The 22,071-nt window shown below is 38.3% G+C and overlaps 2 protein-coding genes across 2 annotated transcripts in view; one reads left to right on the forward strand and one right to left on the reverse strand.

Annotated features, from left to right (window-relative positions):
- The window catches only part of gcna (germ cell nuclear acidic peptidase), an 816,449-nt gene that overhangs the window by 261,573 nt on the left and 532,805 nt on the right, over positions 1 to 22,071 (forward strand). The gene's annotated exons all lie outside the window — the stretch shown is intronic.
- Positions 5,275 to 22,071, reverse strand: part of fhdc2 (FH2 domain containing 2) — a 36,630-nt gene continuing 19,833 nt past the window's right edge. Inside the window, exons 4-12 of the mRNA XM_028816030.2 lie at positions 21,888 to 21,990; positions 20,614 to 20,699; positions 17,389 to 17,489; positions 15,086 to 15,156; positions 14,870 to 14,977; positions 12,940 to 13,010; positions 10,841 to 10,961; positions 10,549 to 10,713; positions 5,275 to 8,621 (exon numbers count right to left, since the gene is read on the reverse strand). Coding sequence (XP_028671863.1) covers positions 7,212 to 8,621; positions 10,549 to 10,713; positions 10,841 to 10,961; positions 12,940 to 13,010; positions 14,870 to 14,977; positions 15,086 to 15,156; positions 17,389 to 17,489; positions 20,614 to 20,699; positions 21,888 to 21,990 — 2,236 coding nt within the window. The 3' untranslated portion in view covers positions 5,275 to 7,211. The remainder of the gene's footprint in view (positions 8,622 to 10,548; positions 10,714 to 10,840; positions 10,962 to 12,939; positions 13,011 to 14,869; positions 14,978 to 15,085; positions 15,157 to 17,388; positions 17,490 to 20,613; positions 20,700 to 21,887; positions 21,991 to 22,071) is intronic.

Below are 22,071 nucleotides of genomic sequence, written 5' to 3' on the forward strand. Positions count from 1 at the left end.
GCCCTTAAGCAAGGCCCTTAACCTACAATTGCTAAGCACTTTGAGTAGTGAGAAAAGCGCTATATAAATGCAAAAAATTATTAAAAAAAAAAAAAAAATTATTATTATAATAATGATGGTAGAAATAAAAAAAAAATCATAAAATTAAATGTATTACCAGGATCACGACGGGGATGTAACAGCTTACTGCTCCCATTACATCTTTATATTTACATGACATGTTCAATGTTTCTGCGGTGGGTTGGCACCCTGCCCGGGACTGGTTCCTGCCTTGTGCCCTGTGTTGGCTGGGATTGGCTCCAGCAGACCCCCCGTGACCCTGTGTTCGGATTCAGCGGGTTGGAACATGAATGGATGGATGGATGTTCAATGTTTACACGTTATTGTTAAACTGATGATGTATAAATTAAAATTAATAACAGTTATTGAAAGATATGCATTATATTGAATACAGTTTTTAATATTGTGTACACATTTATATTTCCATGCTACAAAAAATTCAGATGGCTGTTTAAATAAAATGCTACTTCTGGTTGAGTCATTTTTCTTACATTTTATATCTGTTTGCTTTTTATCATTATAGATATCTGTACAATATTTGAATCATCTATCTGTAATTATAACCATAGTTTACTTGAAAATTCGCAAAAGTATTCAGTCAAAGCACCATTTCCGGGTTGCCAGAAGTGCCCCAAACGTTGATAGGATTCCTTATTTTTGATATAAATCAGGTGTACAAAATCTCATTGACTGAGGTCAAAGTGTTTGAGTTATCGTGTTTATACACAGACATAAATAATTTAAAAATGGTATTTTCGGACTTTAATTTTTTCACGATTCCTATACTTTCTCTATGCTATGTATACGAGAAAGTAATAAGTAGTAGTTATTTTAAGACTTTACAGATTTCTAAACCTGGTTAAATTACATTCATTTTACACAAAGCTAGGCCAATTTAATTAGCAAGTTAAACTTCTATAGAACAATTGTGAAAAGCATGTAATTTATAGACAGTGCTTACAGTACAACCACAGGAGGTTGTGGATCACAGGACAGGCCCTTCTGTTCTTTTCTGCACCACTTTCAGCATTACTATAGTGGGCACAAGTGTGCATACTATGAATGTGATATGAATTCTAGTCACATACATTTGCTTGGAATCATCAAGTTGCTGAAAAATAAAACTTTTAAGGTGCGAGTTTTCCTCCTGGATTTCCCAGTATCTTGCTGCATTCATTTTACCTTCCACCCTCACAAGTATTCCAGGCCTTGCTATGGAGAAGCCTCCCCATATCCTCATCTGCCTCCACCACTCTTCATGGTGTAGAAGGTGTGATTTTGATAATTTGCCATGTTTGGTAATTTTTTACCAAGGAGTCACTATTGTTCCTTCTGGCAAACTCTAGCTGAGATGAGATGTGCATTTTTTACCACTGTTCCATAAGGATCTCCGGTTGCTATTACTCCATCAGAGTTCCCATAGGTCTCTTTGTGTCCACATTTTCCTTTCTAGACTTTGTGCACAGTTTTTGTAGCGGGCCTACCCTAGGCAGATTTACTGCTGTGCCATACTCTTTCACTTCCTACTGACTGATTGTACTGAACTTGAAAGAGTTTTCATTGACTTGGGTATTTTCTTGTCTCCGACACTTACCTTGTTCTTTTCAATCACCTTTTACAGAGGTGCCTCCCTCCCAGAGTGCTCTCCTGTTTGCAGTGGGTAGGTTAGGCCACATTGTTGACATCCACAGAAGGTTCATAGATACTGTAATCAATTGAAACCCCACACCACTGATCTCCATTGAACTGAAGACGTGTCTTCAAAATCCAGTTGGCTGCACCAGTGATGACTTAGGCACATGATATTAAAGGGGGTGAATACTTAAGTTATCGCCGATTTTGTGTTTTATATTCACAATTAACTTAGGTTACTTTGTTGAAATTTATTTGCACCGCTACATTTAAGACTCTTTCTGTTGATCAGTGTCAAAAAGTCAAATTAAATCCACTCTGATTAACTGTTATATGACCAAATGTGAAAACTTCTAAGAGACAAATACTTTTTATAAGCACCGTATAAATGTACACATACACTCCGTCCTTGATTCCTTGCTATCAATACAGCTAATGCATGTACGGATTATGAAACTGCTACGATTAGTCTCACTGACGGATACCTAAAAGTGAAGCTCCTAAGAGCACCTTTGTGGACTGCAAACCAATAGTCTGAAGAACACTTCATTGTATTTTCTGTCTTTGATACCCTATGCATACACGTCAGGGGTCTCATTTATAAAACACTGCAGGGATTCAAGTGGGGAAAGGCGTAAGACACCAGCATCTGAGTAGGTGGCCACTATAATCTGGCACATGTCATAACAGGATTGCTGTTGCGTTGAAGGGTACTGGCCATGTGCTAAGCTGTGGGGTCGGGATGTTACCTTATCAACAGGCTACCATCACAGACAGCAGTACTGTGAACGAATCTTTGACCAACTCTGCTTTGCATCAAATCAAATGAAGCACAAGCCACATTTGTCAGTTTCATCTTGGCATTGGGGCGGCACGGTGGCGCAGTGGGTAGCGCTGCTGCCTCACAGTTAGGAGACCCGGGTTCGCTTCCCAGGTCCTCTCTGTGTGGAGTTTGCATGTTCTCCCCATGTCTGCGTGGGTTTCCTCCCAGTCCCAAGACATGCAGGTTAGGTGGATTGACGAGTCTAAATTGTCCCTAGTGTGTGTGCCCTGCCTGGGGGTTTGCTTCATGCCTTGCGCCCTGTGTTGGCTGGGATTGGCTCCAGCAGACCCCCCGTGACCCTTTGTTAGGATATAGCGGGTTGGATAATGGATGGATCTTGGCATTGAAACCGGCTTGTCTTAAAGGAATGTCACTCCCCATGCTTACAAAAAGCGCACCATTTGCACTTGGTGTGCATGGTGCCAAGACTGCTGGGATTACATCAGGAAATCCGCATGGCTCTCTCTGGGGAGTCTAAATTGGCTCATATGTCAGCCATCATCAGTGCCAAAAAAATAAAGTACCATTCTATGGGTGTCTAAAAGCTATTTTCTTTCAGATATGTCCATGTGCACAGTGCCCAAGTAGCACCCTACATGCCATATTGTGTCAGACCATTAGACTAGGACCAGGCTTGTGGGGCATGAGATTTACTGCAGAGCTTTCTGTACAAACACAATAAATGACACCATTTTATTTTTTAAGTACTTTGGATTCTAAACTTGAGAAGTGACACCTTGGAGGCTATAAACTGATGAAAAAAAAATTATAAAACCTTTTCTGAAAAACCTCAGCAGTGGCCCGCTTAAAATAAAACTAAAATTGAGTGTGTGCCTGTGGATCTCTTTAGTCTTCCATGTGAACTGATTGAGGTCATTTATATTGGGGAGAAGGCATAGAGGGGGCTGGCCTTGGACCCCCTGCCGATTTTATTTTATTCTCCAGCCGTCTGGAATTTTTTTTTGTTGTTTTCTGTCCTCCCTGGCCATCACACCTTACTTTTATTCTATGCTAACTAGTGTTCCCTAATTCTAATTTTTTTGTGTGTTTTTTCTGTTTCTTCATCATGTAATGCACTTGGAGCTACATCATTTGTATGAAAATGTGCTATATAAATAAATGGTGTTGTAGTCACATTTGAGCTTTAAAATGTTTATCACATCAATGCACATTATAACAGCAGCTTGATGACATGTGTGCAAGAGCCCCAGCATTGTAATTGCACTGGTTTGGCTGCATTTCCACACTTGATCAAGAGTGTCCTGGCCCAGTTTCTCCAAAATGGTGTGGATACATGGGGCAGCGAGGCTACAAATCTAATAGGAGAACGTACATATAAATTCTAACTTTTATGTGGAAAGCTGTGAACACAATTTCAAGCCTCGTTTTGCAGGTAGATGAGTTTTATGAAATCAGATCCCAAGTTACTAGTGATAACTGTACACAAAACTACTTAACATGGATAGTGGGGAAACTTTAAAAATATACTCTTTGAAAAGGGGTAAAGATTTAGGATATAAATAGGCAACATTACGTTGAGGAACAGCTTCTCAATGAGAAAAGAAAGCCACACAGTAAACAAACATACCAAAATGTTAACATGAACAGAGCTTGATAAGGCGGTAAATTTTGAATGTATGGACAAACCATGGAAAGAATGAACATGGCCAAGTAGCAGCTCTATGATCAGGCTCTGCTTAAGGGGTTAGCTGTACTCAAAATGTCAAAGCCAAACCAGCACAAATATAAGCAATAAACTAATCCATTGATTTAATAGGATAGCTGGCTTAAATGAGCACAAAATAAGACACCACCGCTGACGTGTCATCCACCAAGTCCAAGACACTCGTTCACACAGTTTCAGAGGCCAAAGAAGCGACTAATTCTACAGAAGCAAACCTTGGCAGAAATGCATCAGAATCCAATCGGCTCTTCCCATCCCCATTATTGCCTCCTTTACCAGCTTTAGTTGTGTGTGAAACAGGACACAACACACAACTGAAGGCATTTTTATTCATTTTGGTTTCTTAAAAAAAGACATATATTAAAAAAAAAAAAAAAAAGTACCCCCCCCCCCCCCCCAAAGGTTTGCCTAATGTGCACAAGTCTGAATATGCTTAGGTCATCAAGGAAAAGTGTGGCCAGCTCTTAAAACTCATGATACAGCAAATGTATTTTTATATTGATAGTAGTGTCAGGAAAACACCATAGAGATCAGCCAATTCCTGTACTGCACTCTTTTTGAGCCTCCATTGTCTCAAACTATAGAAAAATTGTCTTTGGGGAAAACCCGACATTCCCCACATGAACATTTATAACAAAAAAAAAAGGATTAGGCTAACATGTGGACGTATCATTATAAGGAAACTTCAATAGGAGTACAAGTAAAAATAAAATTACGAAGGAAACCAATGCTGTCCCCCATCCCTGGAGTATGGCTTATAGGGGCGCAGCAGGGTGCTAATACTGCATGGAAGTTGTATACATCGACGCACAGAAAACTCCTTGAGAGTCAAAAAATATAGAAGTTTAAAAAAAAAAAATTACTGGCATGAACCCACAGAGGTAACTTTAAAATTAAACAAGCAGATTTCTAGCGGGGCGATCTCTGAGGCGGAAAGTTGGTTGTGTTGGGTGTAAACAGGCAGATTAGGATTGAATGACCTGCTAGGTCTTTTGTAGCCTGGACTGCACTTTAAAGTCAGGTGAAATACAAGAGAAGTAAATCACAGAGAAAGTTAACACAATATGCAAACTAATACAACCTAAGACAGTTTATTTCTAATTTATTTATTACAAAAAAAACAAAATACTTTTTTTTTTTTTAATATATAAACACAGTATTAAATACCACGTCACTGACGAAATGACCATCCACAGCATTTCATTTGGAATAGACAAGGCAGGTTTAACTTCTCTTAACTCCTTTCAAACTCCCACCTCCCACTCTCCCGCCCCCAGGTCCAAGACGAATTTAGTTTTAAAGAGTTTTTCACTCTCAGTGCACATCAAAGACTATGAGGGGGTGGGAGGGGAGAAGCTGAACACACCCTGGAAAAGCCAGCAGGGTGTTCAGTAGCAGCACATGAAGAAGAAACTGAATTTAAAAAAAAAAAAAAAAATAGGTACAGTTCTCTCAATGGCAGGAAAACGGGACTGTATCCAAGTCAAAACCATGTAGGAATTTCACTTTAAACAGTACCAAAAAAAAATAAAAATAAAATATCAGGGGAACTGCAAGAAACCTAGCAAGGTGCCATTTTGCAACTTGTCTTTCGAGGCCTAAAGAAGAAAATGGTAAGGAACCTGGACAAACCCCTTCTCCTCCCCCAAGAATGAATTCTCCTGCTCCAAGTTTCAATGAGAGGACCTGTGGTGTGACTTGTGCTCACAAATTTACCAAAGTTGACGCAAGCACCCCAGAATACCATTAAGACTTTTCCGCTTTTGTCAGAAAACTGAAGTTCTTCATTTAGACCCGAGTCAAACAGGTGTGTTCATTTCTTAGTGTCACCCAGCACCTTTTGCAGAAGGTCACCTCATATTTACCCATAAATTTTAGACTTTTTTTTTCCCTCTTGGCTAATTTTTTTAAACATAAAAGCAATGGCCGGACACAACAAGGCCAGGTTTAAACAGATCCATAATGGAATGTCTCAGCAGATTGCCACATCCTGCAGCATTTTGCATTAACAAACCAGATGGCAACCGAACAGGAGTTTGAGGGGAGCATGTGGTATAATCCAGTCTACATCTTACAGATTCTGTACATTTTTATTAGAGTTTTTCATCAACAGATAAAGGGAACAAGGCAGAATTAAAATTATGCAGATCATGCATTTCCTCTTGCAGACCTTCTGTACCATTATTTGGTATCAAAAAAAAAAAAAAAATAATAATAATAATAATAGAGAAGTCAGCAAAAAATACAAATACTCCCTGATATGAAAAGCTCAATTACAGACCCTCTGGTCTTCTAGGTTTATCCTATTTCAAGTCTGAAGGAGCTGCCAGTGCTGGGAATTTAATCAGTTGAATTCAATTGCAGCAGTTGAAAATAATGGCTGGTTGGAACGGACTGTCGCTAGACTGAGTCTCCAGCAGACAGGTGCTAATGGAAAGATGAATGAAGACACAGAGAGACTTAATCATGTTCCTCCAAATCTGTCCTGCTTCTAGCCAGGAGAATGAGGTAGGAGCTCATTGGCTTTGTAAAGCTCAACTGAGCAGGAGTCACATGTACACAAAAAGGTTTATTTTACAATCAAAGGATTACTGACCGTTATTCAAGAGGGAATCCCAACCCACCCCACCATCCCTTCCCAACCCAACTGCCCTAATACTGACAACATTTTAAGAACCGATTCACATCCAAACAAATTAATGTAATATCCCTAGCAGTTTCTCTCTGGTTTTCCCTTTATGCAGCTCAGAACTGCTATGATGATTGCAGCATTTCCACATTCAATACAATCCACCAACGTGAACTACACAGAGGTTAAACTATTATTCTTTCTGCCTGCCAAGTCAATTGATACACTGATCTCCCCAAAATAAATATTTTATATATATATTATATATATAAAAACTGTACAGCAGTTAATTGATCTTCTGTCAGCCAGCATCACTACTTATTCAACCACTTGTCATCTACAGCTCTGAACAGAGTACATCTGCCATGAAGCACACTCAGTTCTCATCTCCACATGGGCAGAGCACCCGTTTTAGGGCTCTTGCTCTGCCTGCTGGTTGAAGCTTTTGGAGTAGGAGAAGTGGGCTCACTGTGCTTCACTACTTTAGAAGAAGCGGTCAGTGTTGCTGCTGTTCTAGTCCGGCTTCCTGCAGTGACTGGCAGCGGCAACCTCACCTGCTGCCCTGTCGCAGATCCTGAAGGCGATGAATCTGATCCATAAGAAAGCCTTTTAGCAACTTTTGTAGGTGAGCTACGGTTCAGGCTCTGGGACAGAGTGGGCTTTCCCTGATCTTGCTTTGGTTTCTCAATGGATCGTCGAAAGGGTTTGATCTTCCCAGATTCATCTGGTGATTTAGGCTCAGGAGTGATCCTAGTTGAATCCCGCTTTTCCCCAAAGCTGTTGGGACGCTTCACACTAAGAGATCCTGGAGTTGAAGGCCGAAGTGGTAGAGTGCTGCGTTGTGCTCCTCTAGAGAATGGAGACTTACTGAGTTGTGAGGAGGACTTCTCTGTTGCATGTTCAGTCGATCTAGTTACTTTCTGCCGAGGTGATGTTAAAGTTACGCTACTCCGTTCTTTTAAAGAATGAGATTTTCTTATACCTCCTGCAGAATCATTTGTTTTAGTCCTATTCTTTCCAGAGTCTGACGGTTTATTAGTTTCCAGTTCCTTCAGCTGAAAAACAGTTTTCTCTCCACCATCTCTTTCCCCCGTTTCACGTTCACGTACCTTTGTGTTCTTACTCTCCGTCTCTTTTCCATTCCGCACATTTTCCACTTTGCCATTTTCCTCAGCATCTTTCTGCATTGCTGCCGATTCCCGCTTCCATTTTGAGCAGTGGTTAGTACTTGGTCTTTGCACAGGTGGAGAGATATCATAAGATTTTAACCCTCTAACCAGTGTGTGACACTCTAGGTTCTCTCCTACCTTCGCAAAGTCTGGTTGAGAAAGACCAGTTGACGGATACCGTGGATCTGCTCGATCTTTGGCTGGCTCTGGAGCAGGAGGTTCTTTCAACGGGCTGGTAGCACTGAACACCAGTTGTTGACTCAAGACTTTTTCAGTTACTTTACGCATATGCTCAGCACTTTGGAGGGAGTTTTCTTCAGTAGGTGAAGTCAAAGCCCTCTCTTCCAGTAACAAAGAAGGCAGTCCTTCAGAAGAGTATGGCCTCCTGTTGGAGTTCTCAATGGCTACCATACCAAGATGAGAGCGATACTCTTTACGGCGAATAGTTTTTCTATTCCAGGTGTTGCGCAAGTTTTTCTCAAGAGTCAATTCCAAGTCATCACTAATACTCTGACTAAAGCTCGCCTCCAAAGCAGAGCAAGTTGCAATTGATCTCCGTTTTTCAATATACTCCTTTTCCCTCTGTAAGCGCTTGACTTCCAACAACTCCCGCTGATCGTTTTCCTGTGGAATGAATGATATTTCTATTAGTAACTTCCACTAAATATTTACTGGTTATGCATGCAGGTGACAATACTCAAAAACAGATGTGGTCTTTGTCTCTCCAACACATTTAAAAATTGTCAAAAATCTCCTGCTCACTCTATTACTGTACTGAAGCAAGAGAATTATCTTTATGTCTAACATCTAATTAACCAAGCAGAAAGATACAGTTTCAGATCTAGCCTAACATACTGTATCTAAAAACCCAAAGCTATTCACTTAATTCTCAATGGCACAAAGAGTGGCAACATTTAATGTTTAGGTTCTCTCTTGGTTATTGTAAATTTTGTCAATTAGGGTCTGACTTAAAAAAAAAAAAAAAAAAAACGAACAATAAAACTAAAACTGCATTATTTTTCCTTAAAAGACTGAAGCAAGAGCGTTGGGAGAGAAACCAAATCTTGATCCAGACAAACTAAGCACAACAATTTACAGGACTGAAAGTGTTAAAGTCTCACTAAGATGTCCGTTTGGTATGAGGGAAAGCTAATCCATGATCTACCCCAGACCTAACCTGGTTCGTCTAGAATGTTCATGTTGTTAAACAATCTCATGTCATTTTTCTAACTTGCTTAATCCAGACCATGGTCAGAGATTTAAGGCTGGGGCCTGCCCCAGCTAGCATAGGGCACAAGGCAGGAAGACAGGGTGCCAGTCCATTGCAGGACGAGCGCACACACACACACACACACACACACACAAAATGGGGCAGTCTAGTTTTGCCAGTTCACCTAAGCTGCATGTCTTTGGGAGGAAACCAGACCACCCAGAAAACCCCTACATAGACACAGGGAGAACCTGAAAGCTACATGCTGGGAGGAGCAGAGACACAAACCCTGCTCTCCTTACTGCAAGGCAGTAGTTCTACCACTGAGTCTCCATGCAGCCTATAAAGAAACAATGTCCAGGCCAAAAAAAAACCAAAAAAAAAACGGATACTTAATGAAATGTTCAGATTGGTAGGCTCTCCTCTATGTAAGCTTTTTGCTAACTACTGAAGAAGGCATAGAGAATCTAAAAGACCAAGGGTCACAGGCAAGGTGAACAGTGTGCTGTTAAACTACTATACTGACGACAAAGTTAACAAATCAAAGTTTAAAGTGTTCCACATTTCTAAAACTGTTCAATACCAGCATTATGCAAATACTGGTACCTAAACTAAATGTCAGAGTATTTGAAGCAATATTTGTATATTATCACACTTGAATTTCCAAGGAGGACCCCACCACCACTATGACATGCATTTTGTGGAATGCACAAACCTCCAAGGGGGACACAGCCCTCTCTTCTCTTTGTTCAGTTAGAATATACGGTTAAAAGTGCACATGAAACTTCAAGGAGCTGAGCTCTGCAACCACCACCCTACATTAAGTTATCTTTGTGTCAGAGTTGCTTCTGAACGGTGGTGACTGTAGGGCTGCCAGAATGCCCTAGCATGATCAGTTATCTGCTTCAGTACAATTTTGGTACTAATACTGAGGAACAAATGCTGGTATTGGTGACAACGCCAAAATTTTAGTATTGATCCAACACTAGTTTAAACGGCACATTCCAACATGATCTTCTCGGTGGCCCTTTCACAGTTGCAACAAAATCTTTCAAACCAAACACATTTGAATTTAAAACAATTTGTGAACCTTTCCAAGATCAGCTTTATTATACTAAAGGCTTCAGCTTGAGCAGCTGCTAACAGCTGACATTAAGCACCCAAGACAAAAGCATACCAAAGAAGAATCACAAGAAAGACAGTCTCAGACGGTCTCCGATACCTGCTTAAGAGGTCCCTGAAATTCTCAAAGTTTGCACATTATAGAAAAGTAACATGCAGATATTTAAAGTAGAAGCTAACAAGGTAGTTAGAGGCTGGCAATAAACATTCTGCACATACCTGGGTAGCTTTTTGGAACTTCTCACAAAAGCTACTAAAGACTTTGCAGGCCTCCTCAAGTTTGAAAGTTTCATCATCTTCACAGAAAAACTCCACAAGGTGCCGACTTGCTAACCGCATTGTTTCTACCAGTCGATGTGCCTCAGAGAGTCTCAACTCTGCAGCCTATAAACCAAAAGTGCTTTTTCAGATTACTTTCATGAGCAGCTTTTCAAAACCTTCAAATAACTTAAAAACATATTACACATAATTTATAGCAAACTGTCATGTTCTAATCGATGTGTCCATTTACCTTCAAAAAAGGTTTTGTCTGTAGACACAGCTCCTCCTCCTCTGCTTTCAGACTATGTTGTAGACTTGCAATCCTCTGTTGGAGTCTGTCTAGTTCATCTATAACTGAATCTTCGGATAACCTGAAGCAAAAAAGATTAGAGTTTATTAAATAAAATTAAAAGAGGTGGGAAGGGTAAGATGAAAGACCTTCAGTCTGTAGGACAATGTGAAACTGGAAACTTTCAGCAAATTACAACCACTTTCAACATGCAAGTAATTTAACAATGCTATTAAAATACTTTACAGTAACAATAAAGTTGAATGACTTTTGTAAAAATACAAAATAGGCAAAAAAAAAAAAGCTACAATCTGGAGAGGCCTTATGGATGCATTCACACTTATCTCCAAAATTTCACCCAAGCGTGGCGTTTCATTTTACACTACATGAAAGGGAGTTTTCCCTGTTGATAAATAAAAGCAGACTGCATAAACTAAACTCTGCCAAGCACAAACAGGATGCACTTCATACACGTCTGCAGATAGGCCGAGTTGGGTGTACACTAACTACTGTCAGCATATTAATCTGCCAGTAATAACTGAAACAGATCAAAATGGTAAAACCAACTTCTATTGGGCAAAGTCAAATATTTACACTGTGTGCCATTTCACATTATGTGATCCTTGACATTCACAACAATAAAAATAAAAACCGTTAGCATTGTAAACTAAGCTTCCTTTCTCTTCCTTGCTGTGCCTTGTTACAAAACAGTCTGCCTAATAGAAAAGAACTGAATTTACCTAGAGGCTTACTGGAACATACAACAACCCAATGAACTAGCCCTGCACTAACATACAGTGCATTTGAAGCTGTTAGTTAAAGGAACCAGCAAAAACAAATTGTTCAAGATATGGTATATTTCAATTAAGGCAATGTGGAGTGTTACTTGATTTGGTGTACTGCCATGTTACTACTATTTTAAATTTACTTGGAGGATACAACTTAGGAACATGCTTAATTCCTATCTCATTTGCTTCTTGAGGCACGCTGCCATACATGTGCTAATATGGAACGCACACAAAAGGATGTTGACGCACCTAAAACATCTCATCCAACAGCTTAGCATTGTTAAACCCCCTCTCTGGTTTGGCATTACCAGCACACTCAAAAGCTAAATGAAACACAGGGATGTGCAAGATGCACACTTTAGCTGGATCCATGGTCTCTGGGGTAAAAATCTAAACTAAGGGGTTGTGTCAATTTTTTTTAAAAATTGCAGGTAAAAGGCTACTTAAATCTACCTTTAATTCACTTTTACAATACAGTAAAGCAATGTAGTTATTTACCCCTTCACCACCCCTTGGAAGAAACTAAAACAAACTTGAAGGCAATACTTTAGTCAGATTGAAAATTTCCTGTGAGGACAAGAGCGGCCACAATTTATCAATGTCCTTAACATGCCCTGGTACTTTAAGGTATCGGAAAAGGACAATGAGAGCAAATGTTTAAAATTTATGTAGGCTGGCTTTGGTATTTCCATCTCTCAGGGGGGCTCTCATGTTGCAGTTGTCTCGCTTTCAGTGAATTTCTGTATATTGTAGCTGATCACGGTCACCAAACCTATGGCTTTTAAACTTAACTCATGGGTGCTTGAATTGTGTTTTCCCCCCAATACTTTCATTGGGTAGAACGTATCACAGTTTCATTGACATTTGTTCATCAAATTGATTCTACAAATATGGAAGAATTAGCAGTATTAGCCTCTGCCTCAGTTCTTTATGCTTTTATTTTCAACATGCATTTATATTTAAAGTGTAATGATGGACAACGGCTACAAATGTTTCTTTAAGCCCCTCTTTCTAATAAAATCCTATTAATGAGGTGTGGACAATAAAGCTACCATATATTAAATACATAGAGACAAAGCATATTACAAACACTTCATACACATTAATACTCAAAAACAGTCAAGTTGCAATCCAGTCAGTGTACAACCAAACACATATGAAGCACTAAAGAAAAAAAGAGCTTGTTTTTTTATTTTCTTGCAGTGGGGGGCAGCTCATGAGCTCTCGGATTAGTTTTCTAGATGCCTGTCCAATATAAACACATGTACTAACCTGGAGGCAGGGCCCACATGCTTGAGTTTGTGTGGAAAGAAGAGAAGTTGTTGATCTTTCTTCTGTGCTTCCTGGTAAAGAGAGAAGAGGTAAACAAGTGGATTAAGTATGGTTGAAACAATTCCACCACCACCACCCCCCCCCCCCCACCCATTCTCTCTTTTGTCATTTCTGAGGTCTTTTAATCACAACACCAAGACCAGACAGTGATGGCCAGTTTTTGGATTCAAGTTGCAAAACATAGATATTAAAAAAGTTTGCTGAAAAGAATAGTGTCAAGCACAAAATAAAGCTTCATTTTCACTCTTAGAGATGCTGAATTGTGTGTCTGAGGGGGTTGCGCACATTAGCAAAGTGAAAGGATAATAAAGCCACTGAGGAGAATCGGCAAGACTGGAATTAAAAACATTCCCAAATAGCTACACAGTAGGGAATCCATTCCCGGGCTCCCGAGGATTCACGGACATTTTTCATTCCTGGGAATGAAACTGCTGTAATTCCCAGGAAAACGGGAATGGCCAAGCTCACATATATAGCATGTAAAAGTGTAAAAAAAAAAAAAAAAAAATCTATCAAGAAAGAATGTTATAGTTGAAAATAATCAAGGTGGCGCCATTGCTGCAGCTTGCACTTCATCAGACAAACAGCTTTGAACAGCAACTTGAAATTGCAATGCGTCAGTCTGTTGCATCTGCATTATCTGTGCCAAGAAACTTGCCATCACAGAATGATGACAAGAAACTGGATGCATCAGTAAAAGCTGAAATGGCGGTGTTTCAGCGCAACAGCAAGCACGGGCGTTGTTTAGAACAAGTGTATCGGTATCTGATGATTGTGCTGCCTACTTCAGTGGAGGCAGAGCGTGCTTTCTCAGCGGCTGGCATACTTCTGCATGAAGGTGCACTCTCACATGAATGCCCGCATGCTGGACACGTTAATAATAATTCAATACTTATATATTGCAGCTTTTCTCAGTACTCAAAGCGCTATCCACACAGGGAGGAACCGGGAAGCGAACCCACAATCTTCCAGTCTCCTTACTGCAAAGCAGCAGCACTACCACTGTGCCACCTGTGAGGACATTGTGCTTTCTATGCTCTTATTACCGCAACTAAAGATACGTGAACTTCTATGACAGCATGAACTGCTTGTAGACAAGGTTAGTCTTTTATTTGTGTCAACATATTGCAGTAGTTTTATTAAAAATGTGTTGGTCATTCTAAAACCGTTCACATGTGAGATGCCCGGGAATGAAATGCGGGATTCCCGAATTCCCGGGAATGGATAAACCCGTCCGGGAATGGATTCCCTACTACACAGTACATAAGCAAAGAAACCTGTCCAAACAAGGTAGGTTAAGGTCTCATGAAATTCAGCGGCAACAAAAGCCAATAAAAAAAATCTTCCTAAAATAATTTGCATATAGCTTGCCTTTAACTTCCAGGAAACTCTGGAAGGCAAATGAAATCAATCCGTCTCAACTGGCACATGTGGCTACACAGTAAGTAGTGTTATGATGTCATTACGTGAAGCCACAGAGGATTTTTTTTTTTTTTTAGTAAAGTTGTGTTGAGGGTTTGTATAATCTCCCTGCATTCATTTGGGAATTTTCCCTTGGGATTAATAAACTATATGTGCTTTCGAACAACCTACAGAAAAGTATTTAGGTTGACTGAGTTGGTAAGAGCAAGAAGGTGTTGAATGGGCCTCTTTCAAGGATAGTTCCTTTACTGTCGACAGGTTGAAGAAATCGCTAGATTTAAAATTCAGATATTAAACTTCAATAAAGATTTAAAGCAGCTGATCTCACAAGTGATTCAGGCAGTTAAGGTGAACCAAGAGTTCAGTAATGTAGAGAGGAAAAAAAAATGTCATTCAGAACACATTCCCCCTTGGTCAGACTGAAGCCAGCAGCTATTTGATTTCTTACCATTGCAACAAAGTGGAGGAGGTTCATTCCTGGCTTGTTGGCTTTTGTGTCAGCGAGCTTCAGTAAAGATGCAATACGAAACCCAGCTGCATTGCCTGCGTAACCTCCCTGTTTTGATAAAAAGAATCTGAATTTAGAAAAACTGTTATAAATGCAGAATGTAACTATGCAATCCTTTAGTATTAAATCTGGTTTAAGAAGGAAAGTGCAACTTACTGCATTCATGTAGTTCCCTGCTTTCAGCACAAGTCCCAGCACCATATGAAGCTCCCCACAATTAAGAAGTTCTGGAAGGAAACGGGGGATAAATGGGTCAGTGTTTTGAATAAAGTCACACAAGATAGGATAACTGGTTAATAAAATCGAGTTGAGTCAGCAAGTAGAAATCCAAAATGAAAACTGTCCACAAGACTGATTTGGTGGCATACACCAACAACAACTAACTCAGTGGGGTAGTGGCAGTTAAAACCAAAGTCCAATGAGCCAAAATGTTTGTGGCAAACAAGAGCAGAGGATCAGCATCGTCAGAAAGTGAATAATGATAACCTGGAGAGAGATTGCAATGCTACAAACTTCACATTAGGTACCTTAATTTCATTAGAACCTCAAAGATAACAAGAACTTTTGATTATGTAGTTCATTCATGTTTATATGCACCTATTATATCATGTATGGCTTTAGGATCCTTTAAGTGCTTATCTGTACAGCAGTAGCACTAATTAGTAGCACACTGTATTAAGAATTAAACCAAATGCCAAAACTAAAATGAACACATTCCACACCCATGTTCAATAAAAATAAAACCAAACAAATTCAGTAAGAGGAAGCTTTTCAACTTGATATACTTTTGTCAACATAGTGAGCAGAAACATCAAGGTCCCTGGTGACCCAACTATAGCAGGCTACCACTGTAGAACTGTTTCTAGCAAAGCAAGTGTTTGTTTTTTGCAAATATTTCCACTTGAGCAAAATGATTCAACTAAAAACCCAAAACTGCCTACTGCCACTACTCTAAACACATACTTTATTATGTAAGCAAATCTAAGGTATCCCAGCATCTGACTTCTCTGACAATTCTTGTCAATTATAAGAATCAACTAATGAATTCCACTTAGATTTATAAAAAATGACTCCACCTAGCAGCCACCAAATCACCGTTTAGAAGGCTGGACAAAGCAATAAGAAGCCTTCACTCACGGCACATAAATGTTTTGAGTGTATGCTACAGAGACACTTCTAACAATGAACTCTACTTCATAATAAATTTACTTCGCAAATGATTCACAAACTTTTATGGACTTGCTTTCTACTGTACTCATCAACATTTATTTTAAATTAAGAAAAAATGTACTAGCTTACTACCATACAATTTGAATCTGTGGCTTCAGATGGTTTTAATGGACAAAAGAAAAAATATATATTTTTTTAAATGTATTTAGTGAAATTTACACTTTTTGCTAAATTATTTTGGACAACTTGACCATATTAGGTAAATCATTTAGATTAAAATAAAAAAATGATTTTATATATACACAGACACACACATTGTAACACAAGTAATAAACATGAGACATACCAAGAGAAGCTATTAGAGTGCAAGACTGCATGTAGTGAGAAAATAATTGTGTGCTTAAATAGCCAACCAAGTCGATTATCAGATCCTCAAAGTTCAGAAAGAATTATGAACAGTAAGCCAATATATGTAGTATGTACAACAGGCACCTAAAGTTACGAAAGTTATGGAAAATGGCACTAATGACAACAGACATTTTAGGGAACTCAATGATTAAACATTTGCAAAAAATTGGAAATGGAAATACAAGAAAGGTACATGGAATTTTTTTTCTCCTCAATACTAAAATATTGGAGACCGGCTTAAACGGACAAAAAAAACCTTTCTAATAGAACCCTTCAAGGACAGGAGCATGAAAATCTACTCATCACCAAAAATGACGGGACTTAAAATGGCCCATAGCAACTATACTTTGCTGCATTAACACAATCTAAAGAAGTTTTACTTAAGAATTGGAAAATGAGGTTTGGAGAAGAGGATACACCCACCAAAAGAACTGCATTAGGATCCACTGAATACAATATAAATTAATGCTGAAAAGGGAGGAGGAAAAAGGAAACTGGAGTGTTTAATATTAAACAGATAACACCCCCCTCCCTGGTTTAATTTAAAATCAATATCTATACATTAAACACTGCCTTTATTGCCAGAAACCAATTAAATGCATACAATTGCTGGGATCAACTTGCCACTGTATGTGTTATTTATCAAAAATAAATTTGTTTTGCCAGATTAGAAGACAGAAGGACCCCCAGGACTAAAGTACTTTTCCTTAAGAAGTTGTTTTTACTGGATCTGCATGTACATTATACAGTAGTGGAAACTACAAAAAACTCTTAAGACTTGGGCCATGAAAGCAGCTCAATTGAGAACAAGAGCTGAAAGATAAGAATATTGAGATATGCTTAGCAAGTCAGTGGAAGGTCATTCTTTTCAAGATCCTCACCTTGTGCTGCTTCCCTGAGAACACAGGCTGCAGAACACAGCGATGACACATGCGGCTCAAACTCCTCCTTCAAAATCATGGCCTCAAGGCGCAACCTGTAGCTGTAAAAAGGGGGGAAGCACAACATTACAGACCACTGGGCAAGCAGAAAATACTGGTTTTAAAAAAAACACCATTTGAATGAAAAAGACAACTTATGTAGACAACTTCAAAAGCAAAAATAACAGTTTAAAAAATAAACTGACATGCAGGCCAACATGAACGCCTGATTTATAAAATCCCATTTGTGCTGGAACAACTAAAAAGAAGAACTGCTTTTATTTTACACTTTCTGAATGTAATATACACATGTTGCAAATGCTTTCCAATTGCACTTCCACTTATAGGTGCTTCACCGACTGGCCAAGATGTTTGGGTTATCTGAGTAGTGGTGTGAAATCAGTGCCTCCTGGTTAACTTATTTACAAAAAAAAAAATCCATATTCTAAATTTTCATTCAGCTTTTATGTTTTTATCCAGGATAATGGAAACAATGTTGGGAATTTTGAAATTTTGCACTTAACTACCTTGAAAATAAAAGCCTGTCTTAGGCTGCATGTGCCACAAATGTAAAATAGAATTAAAAATATTGTATGTACACAGTTGTAGTAGCTATACTTGTAAAGGGCCCACAACAAAAAACAACCTCATACACTATTTTAATGTGCAACAGCTCACTGAATCCTCATCCGCTACAAAAAACACACACACACACGCATGCACCACACCACGCACACATACACCGATGCATCTTCCATTTTTAAGACTACTTAGCAAGCTGATGAAACTGATAAGACCTGACGAAGACTCCTGAAAATGGCAGGCTTTTAATGCCTTCAAAAAAAGCTTGAGGAATGACAAAAATCTGACAACTAGTCTTGGAGGACTCCATGGCTGTTGTCTGCTATAACTTCCATTTATAGCAAACATTTGTATATCTTGAACCAGGTGTAACCCAGGAATTCTCTTTAAGGGGTGGGGGTTGGTATAGAACACAACTAAAAATAATAAATCTTCTAATTTTAGTAGGGCTTTCAGCAGATGAAAAATAGTAAACTTTCATCAGAGCTCTTAGCCACAGTCTCAGTTAAAATGTAGACATGACACAGACAGAGTTTAGAAGTATATAAGGGGCTTTCGAGACTATCCATTTAAAACTGTGTTAAGCCGTGAACCACAATTAATGGAACAACATTCTCCAGGTCTTCGTAGAACTACAGGGACTAACATTTATGCCATCTACTTCATAGGTGCTCTGATCTTGAAAGGGCAGATTATGCAAACATTGAGGAAAGCATGTGTGAACTTAAACTAAAAACAAATAATTTCATAAAAAATTAGGGGCGCATGCTTAGGGGGAAAATATAAACATTGACTAATGTCTGATATTATAAATTGCAATTATTAATTCGATTTGTCTTTCCAACTGAATAAAGTGTATTCTGTATACATACAGTAGGACCTTCATTTTTACAGAGAACCACTTACAAAATTTGTTAATTTGAAATATTGAATGGGTGAATTAGTTGAAAAGTTAATGAAGTGCAGCTATTTTTACAGTAAAGGTACACGTGTCAGTTTTTGTAATACAGTAAATCATAGATAGATATACACACACTTTGTTTTTCTTCTACACAAATGTTACTTTAAAAAAAATAAAAAATAAAAAAAACAGCCATCACCACCACCACTCAAACATGTAAAATGTGGAAAAATGTTAAACAAAGGAAGGCTAAATTGTTTTTCTTGTATTAAAGAAATGAAAGATGAATGTGTATGTAAAAAAATAAACATCATCTGAAATAGCAGTAATGCAAGATAAAGAAGTGAATAGAACTATCATGTTGTGCTTATGTTATACAGGTGTGTGAACACATTAAATGTATTAATATGTAGCAAGCTGGGTGAGGTGAGGACTTCATTCACTTTTTGATATTGAACTTTTCTTATCGGATTGTCCACCATTTTTTCTTTTGTTAAAAATAAACTGTTTAGAATAAAGGCATATAGCAAGCTCAAGTAGTATTTAGATGGTAATACATTGTTAAATGCTAATGTCAAAGTTCTGCTGCTTAGTCCAAATTCAGTCCTTATTCTTGAAGAAAGCATTGTAAGGAAAGGCACAATCATTTACAGAAAGCAGTTTGGAAAGCATCTTCTTTTCAGTGAAAACTCCATATCGTTATAATGAAGTAGTATGCTCGTGCAGGCTTCTGTTCTGCTTGTGCTTACAGAGACACTTGTTTCAAACCCATTGCAACCTGGAAGTAAGTAAATGCACTGCAACTTAGGAAAAAATAATTGCAGAAACGGACCTGTTGCCCTTGGTGTAGTTCACCTTTTTTTTTTTTTTTTTTTTTTTTTTTTAAAAACTTTCACATTGTAGTTTTAAATCAATTATGGCAGCTTCTGTCATCTGAAATTGCCTTTGATAGCCTGCTGGATACAGACCAGTGTTTTAGCGTATGCTGGCTAAATAATAGTTATCAGTGTCGCTGACCTAACATTATTGAGACTTGGTGCCGATTCTTATCTTTCATGCACTCTCCATAATGAACTATGTGGTTGAATTAAGGACCGTTGCATAAAAGCATGCTTGCATTGAATATGTCTTTGCTTGATTACAACACTTATTTGTTGTTCAGAGCAGTCTATCTGGGAAACCTCAATTTCTGACGGAACAGATTTGCTACATAGAATGTAGTAAGGGACACTTATCTTGATTGGTGTATTGCAGCAGCTGTAATCATACTCATGATTAATATACAATTAATTATGCAACCCTAAAAAGGACAGAACAGTAGCAACAAAGAATATGCTCTCTAATGTAGCCCAACACATTTACAGTAAAGGTAAACTGAAGCTTGAGGGATTTAACTACAAAACCACGAGCCTACCCTTCCCATTTAACTCTTCATTTAAAAACTCTGCAGAGTTTTTAAAACTCTTTCAGCTCAAACCACGGTGTATTTACAAGCCATCTTTGGATCAGACTGAAGAGTCTGACTGAAATGAACTTTCAGTTATGGAAAACAGTAGGCAACATTTAGGGAGGATTAAGAATGATGACAACATACAAATGCAACCTAAGAGAATCTGGAGGTGCCGTCTATACGGAAGACTTGTAGAAATGTGTGAGCTATATAAATGTAATGAATTATTATTATTATTATAAATAGAACTAACCTGGGAATCTCCACTATGAGCACCATGAACAAGTCTGCTTCACCCAGTCTGGTGCGATCTCCTTGGAAAGACTTCAATATTTTAACCTGCAGCAACAGATGAGAGAGAAGGACACACATGGTTAGTGCGCTCTGCAATTTACTTTTAGAACTTTATATTTGCACTCAAAGTGGTCAAAGGACAAAGTAATCTAAATCACAAAAGTGTAAAATATCCATTAAAAACTTTACTCACAGCAGTGTAAATTCTACATCGCAAAATTTTTTTGATACTGGGGGAAAAAAAAAAAATATTCCTTTTGCTGATCCTGAAGATCAGGAGTTCTCAAGGCTCCTGTGGCTGAAGGTTTTTGTTCCAACCAGCTTCTGTTTCTAATTGGACTCCTGAGCTAATTAAGTGAACTGTAATTTCTCAGATTCTGCGTTTTATAAAAATTAGAAAACTAAGTTTTTTTTTTTTTTTAGTTTTTCTTTTTAACCAAAATGTACTAAGCAGTTATATAGAAATACTGTATTTTTCTTAACAACGATATTTTCATCTTGATTTTCATTCTACCTCTCCAGGCGTTCTAATTGTTTAACTAATCCATTATTTACTAAATAGTGGGTCTGATGCTAAAGTAGTTGCAGCCTTTCATGATTCAGTGTTTGCACTGCTTGTTTTTAATTGTCACTATTAAGATACAATGAAGGGAGCAAACTGCACAGAGAAAGAGCAAAATGTTATGAAATCAACATAAGACTTAAGCATTTAAGTCTGTAGCAAAAATAGAAATATTTCTAAATGTCTTGTAAAAATCATGCTGCGGTGCTTTTCTGAATGTAGAATAAAAAGATAAAAAAAATATACCAGCTAACTAAATGAGATCAGCGTTATCAGTTGTTGTCACCGATTGTGAATCGGGTTGGAACAAAAACCTGAAGCCACAGTGGGCTCCCAGGACTGACTGAGAACAACTGCTGTAGACTATGGGTCGTGGGTTATATTTATAATTAATGTTAATGGATATCGGATAATTGAGTTGTGGTGTGTCATTGCAGGTTGATTAAGCAATCGACATTGCTCCGACAATCCTCCTCGTATATGGTGGTCATGGGAAGTGGTAATCATGTCCCACCCTTCATCAACAACCATCAAAGCATTCCAAAAAAAAAAAAAAAGGTCCCAAAGACACTAAGTAAAAGGCAACACTGGGTTGTGACAAAAAAAAAAAAAAAAAAGGTTAAGAAACCTTGCTATAGACAATCAAAAAAAAAAAAAAAAATGGTACCCACCTCTTCATTCTCTGGAAGGAGTTTGCAAAGCTCAGTCAGTTTCTCAGACCCAAACGATTCACTCATTCCCTGCTTGATATCCTTAATTAGATCAATCACTGCCCTACAAGGAAAGGAAAAAAAAAACCGCATGTATCTTACAAAGTTACAGTTTGATTCATCTGGGATAAGGGATCTTAACTAA

Source organism: Erpetoichthys calabaricus, chromosome 12 (genome assembly GCF_900747795.2).
Source record: "Erpetoichthys calabaricus chromosome 12, fErpCal1.3, whole genome shotgun sequence".
NCBI lineage: Eukaryota > Metazoa > Chordata > Cladistia > Polypteriformes > Polypteridae > Erpetoichthys > Erpetoichthys calabaricus.